The following is a 5,000-nucleotide window of genomic DNA, read 5'->3' as shown; positions in this document are numbered from 1 at the left end:
TTATTTCTAAATCTTATCCCATTCATGGTGGTATATTTTGAAACCAAAAATAAAATATTCCGGGCGGCTACAAAATCGGCAGGTGGAGCTTCCCGGGAGTCTGTCCGCCTGCCAGCCGCGGCCCACCGTTGCGTCGGAGCGCGAGCCCCAATACAGCGTCACACTGGTGGAACACCTGGCAATGTTTATTTTTTCGGGTGTCATATATGGGACAACCGTCGCTAATGGGTTAAAAGGCTATGTGCATAAGTTTAGGATGTCAGTATGTAAGACCACAAGTACAACTGTAGCTTTCCAAATTGCTGTATAAACCATAGGTGACTTTACATAATTTAGTATAAAGTATGTTTTAGAAATTACCATGGTCAACAGACTGATGGATAGATAGATTATTATTTATGTAAATACATATGTGATCAGATTTTTATATTGCTTGCTAAACTTGCTGCAAATATTTTAAAAAGCACAGTATTTTGGAGGTTAGAATAAGTTAACTCATGTGAGGACTTAACCTGTTGCATCCATGTTGCATAACGCAAATCACAGTGCTGAAAATATGGGCAGTGGTTAGCGTAAGTGGCCAATATCCTGGGTGTGTGGTGCGTAGGCCAGGTGTACACAGACACTTGAGAACAGATACAAGACTTTGCAAATTTTTTTGCGTAAACTTTTTTAGGTTTTTTTCTTTTTTCCAAAGTCCATATTTGTCTTTTGATTTATCCAGATGATGATAGCTTATTTTCCTTGCACAGACACTGTATCATCTCTCTATGTATTAAATAACCTAATGCAAGATAAAAATATGGAACATTTGGTTATTTGTGTCATAAATCTAATTTTTTCATAATTTTAAATTTTCCATAATATGACCTGTGCTGTTGGTCACAGCAGCCAGGAATATGATTTACAGCATGGAAATGGCGTCCTCCCTGGCACTCTTTTAATCACAGCTTATGCACGTTACATTCCACATTTGTTAATTGATGAGAATAATAAAAAAAAAACCTTCTAACCGCCAAATGAGCCTAATTATACTCCAAGAGTTTTGTGCACTCGCGTGGCCTGCAACCCAGATTTTTCCATGATGGGACATAATGTCATCCAGATAGTAGGGGTTAATCATATTTGTAGTAGATTTTTATCATTCATTCATTCATTCAATCACTAGCTCTGTCTTTAAATACTTGTACGATGGGTATATGAAAATGGTTATTGAGTGATGTTTATTTGCTTTTGTATTCCATTAATTTTTGTGTATGTTTTACTATATAATAATGTGGAATTACTGACCATAACTTCATAGCAGGAAATTAATGTAAACAAACAGTTTTTCTGCTATTGCTTTTTGTTTAGATATAAGAAATAGCTTTGCTTGCATATATATAAGATGTATTTTGTCTGTTCTCTGCAAAAGCTGAGAACTTATTAACTGAACTGAAGTTGCTGAGAAAGTGGTCAGGTTGTTTTAGAATCTTAACCCTTTGGATCCTGGTGCATTGCAGTTGACAAGTGACCCAAAATCTGGACTTTAGGTTTACTTCAGTGGCGACTTTTCCAGGTGTGTGGCTTGTAGGCTTAGCCCACACAAACTCTCATGTGTGGTATGAAGACTCCTTGCTTGCCCTTTGCAATGCCATTATCTCTTTTCCTTTATAGGCAATATTTTTATTTTTTTGAAAAGATTTGCAAAGTCTATATTTGTTATTTGATGTGCTATATCAAGATGGTAATAGAGTATTTTCCTTACACAGACTATATTTAGTCTCTAGGTAGGGTACAACTTTGTCCAATAACAATAACAATATGTAACATTTTGTTATTTGTCATCCCATTACCCTCACCTTCAGCCAAATTTTTCCTAGATGGCATATTTTGTCAATGGCTCTCGGCCAAATTTTTCAAGACATGAAGTTCACATTGGTTGGATCCAATGGGTTAAAGATATATGGTTTATAGATGTGTGTGTGTGTGTGTGTGTGTGTGAGTGAGTGAGTCTGTCTGTCAGTGTATTTTATTTGTTTGTTTGTTTGTTTCTCTGTGCATCTACCTTTGTGCTTGTGTTCATATATTTATATGAACTTGTATGTGTGCTTATGCATATGTATGTTTGAGTGTTAGAGGAACCTATAGTCTCAATACTAAAAAAAAAAACAAAAAGAAAAAAAGAAAAAAACTCTTTCTTCCTCTTATGTCTCTATAAGCCAATGCATAAGTCAGCTACATTAGAATCCTATCATTTATTCAGGTCGGAATTGGATGGTCTTCGTCAAGAAATCCAGACTCTCCAACAGGAGGTCATTTCTCTTCATGACCAAAACCGCAGACGCAATGAGCGGCCAACGCCCCCTCCTCAAAGGTCCGTGCGGGGAACAGCTAGGCCTACAGTGTCAAGTGGTGAGTGTATACTGTTCTCAGTTTTCTTCTTAATGTTATAGATCTCCCTCTTTTTTCAGTTAAACTTATTTCATTAAAAACATTTTTGTAGCCAAGGTCTTGTTTTCGATGTTTTGACATACTGGATTTGAGATGGTACTTTATTTATACTTAACAGATTTACTTTGGAATATATTAGGTCATTAGGATAGGTATGGTTGATTTTGGTAGCTAACCTTGGTAAAATTATTTTTAAGCTCTAAATTTATGCAATCTTTTATTCCATAGCTTCAAGGTCAGGGTCAAGCAGTGAGGCAAACACTCCAACACGTCGTCCTCGCACGTCAAGTGCTCGACCCCCGCCGGCAAGCACACGAACACAGAGGTCATCTAAGTCATCCAGCGAACCACGAGAAATACCTCCTCAGAGCAAAAGCCGAAAAACGCCCACTCCACAGACCACAAAGAAGCCTACTGTTACCAAACCATCTTCCAGACAGACCTCAAGTACTTCGTCTCCATCAAAGGTTACACCAAGCAGTTTGCAGAACTCTGCTGGCAATGCGAGACCTAGCAGTGGTAGCAGGAGGACAACAGTATCATCAGCAAGTTCCTCTCCCAAAGCCAGCCCTTATGCTTCACCCAAACACACTTCTGCAGCTAGCCGTGCAAACTCCATATCAGCCTCAAAGACTCCCACCCCACTGAGTTCACCTCGCAAGACTGCAGGAACTGCATCACCTCAGCAGAAACCTGCGACCAAAACATCCCCTCAGCACAAGCAGTCAGGATTGACCTCACCCTCGAAAGTGCCCACCTCACGTGCCTCCTCTAGAACAAGTACCCCATCCTCCTCGGTCAAATCCTCCCCCTCCAAAGTAAACTCTGCTAATCGCTCACCCTCAAAAGTCCCCCTACCCAGCAAAACCAGCAGCCCAATCAAATCACCAGCGAAAAAGAGGGAAGAAAGTGCAAGTCCGACAAGAAGCCCAAGAACAGTGAAACAGGACACTGTCAGAGAATCCTCTTTGGTGAGTCTTGTAATTAGAAATTTGTTAGGTCACTTTTGCATAATAGTAAGCTTATGCTGATTTGCCTAGTCAGAATGTATATTAATTTTAGATAGATTTATGATAGTGGTATATAAATCTTTCTAGATATAAAAAATATTTTGTGCACACCCATTTTAATTAATTAAAAGTACTAGGTAAACTGTCATAAACATTTTGTGCACTAACAAAATTTATGCAATTGGGTAACTGATTGAATGAGTTGCTTGTGAAACTGAAGTTCAACTAGAAGGATTACAGGTTCAGATGAAGTGTATAGATGAAGAGATAGTGTAAGGGAATATGATAGAAAGAAAATTTTAGTTAATGATGGCTGTTACCTTAGAGCTGTGCAGTCAGTGTGACATTAAAGGAAGGTGATATAAAGAAGGAAAACAATTTATTTTATTTTTAGATACAGTAGTGATGTGGGAATTGAGATTTTGAGATACAATAGATATGGAATAAGACTTTAGAAGGAAATTACCAGATAACATAATGAAATACATATTTATATGTACAATCAACTGCTTTTACACTGAAGTGTTACAGTACAATGATTCTGATTAATCTCAAGTATTTGAGGAACCAAGAAAGTTGGCTACTTCGAAATCTGAGATAGGAAAGGGTATTTGTCTTAGGAGAGTCTGATATAGAATATTGATTTGATATCTGTTTTGGCAGATATATAGAGAAGATAAATAATTAGAGAGTGAGTGTTGAGTGAAAAGGTAGTAAAGTGAAAAAGTAGGCTAATATCAGTGATATAGTAGCAAAACAAACAAGGAGGCATAGGGACAGTTTTCCATTATTTAAAGTGAAATGTTTGAGATATAGTGCAAAAAAGGGAATAGTCTAGAATACCAGTATATTTGCAAATGTGTATGCACATGCACCAGGGAAAGTGAACAGGTATGTACACATAGGTGAATTTCCAAATGAAGTTGCACATGCATATGATGGTCTTGCACACATACACAAGAAGTTTTACATTTGCACAAGTTTTTGGTGAAACAGAGAATAATTGCTGATTGCTAAAATGCTATGTGGTTAAGGTTGAAATATAACAGATGCTTGCTTTGTTTTTTTTTAGTTTTATAATGAGTTATTTTCTCTCTCTATTTTTTTTCACATTATCTTTATGAATTGAGACTGGGACACCAAGAAAGGCTCTTTGCTTTGCAATGCATGGAATGGCTATCCTCCTCCTTTCTTTTCTCTTTATTTCTTTTTTTACATCTATTTTGGTTCATGTATTGATTTATTTTGCTGTGACTGACAAAATGCTGGGGCAGTATGCTACTTCTCGGCATCTGGTAGAATCCCTATCCCGAGGCATAGCTCATGGTAGGGGAGAAGATAGGCACCGCACTCCCCTGGCACAGCAGCAAGAGTGGCGCATGTACCACTCCTCCAGGCACGTTGTTCCTCACCAGCACTACGTTGGGAGCTCGCACCACACGCACTATCTTGGCGGACAGGTATATATTTTTTTTCATTTGGTCACTTCTCCTGAACATTTTTGTTTTTGTGATGGGATTGTGTTGCAACTGGCAAAACAGTCACTTATGCTGGTAA

General features: G+C 38.0%; 1 protein-coding gene across 15 annotated transcripts in view; it reads left to right on the top strand.

Annotated features, from left to right (window-relative positions):
• LOC113823601 (IQ domain-containing protein E) overlaps positions 1 to 5,000 on the top strand; it is a 37,358-nt gene that overhangs the window by 15,542 nt on the left and 16,816 nt on the right. For 9 of the 15 annotated variants that reach the window (XM_070143804.1, XM_027376288.2, XM_027376289.2 and 6 more), the window contains 3 exons: positions 2,246 to 2,394; positions 2,662 to 3,404; positions 4,718 to 4,903. In XM_070143804.1, the coding sequence (XP_069999905.1) occupies positions 2,246 to 2,394; positions 2,662 to 3,404; positions 4,718 to 4,903 (1,078 nt within the window). The remainder of the gene's footprint in view (positions 1 to 2,245; positions 2,395 to 2,661; positions 3,405 to 4,717; positions 4,904 to 5,000) is intronic. The other 6 variants (XM_070143807.1, XM_070143805.1, XM_070143809.1 and 3 more) reach the window with 1 other exon arrangement.

The sequence above is a fragment of the Penaeus vannamei genome, chromosome 31 (genome assembly GCF_042767895.1).
Source record: "Penaeus vannamei isolate JL-2024 chromosome 31, ASM4276789v1, whole genome shotgun sequence".
In the NCBI taxonomy this organism is placed as follows: Eukaryota; Metazoa; Arthropoda; class Malacostraca; order Decapoda; family Penaeidae; genus Penaeus; species Penaeus vannamei.
Note: the sequence above shows the minus strand (reverse complement) of the source record. Positions and strands in the feature narration are given on the sequence as shown.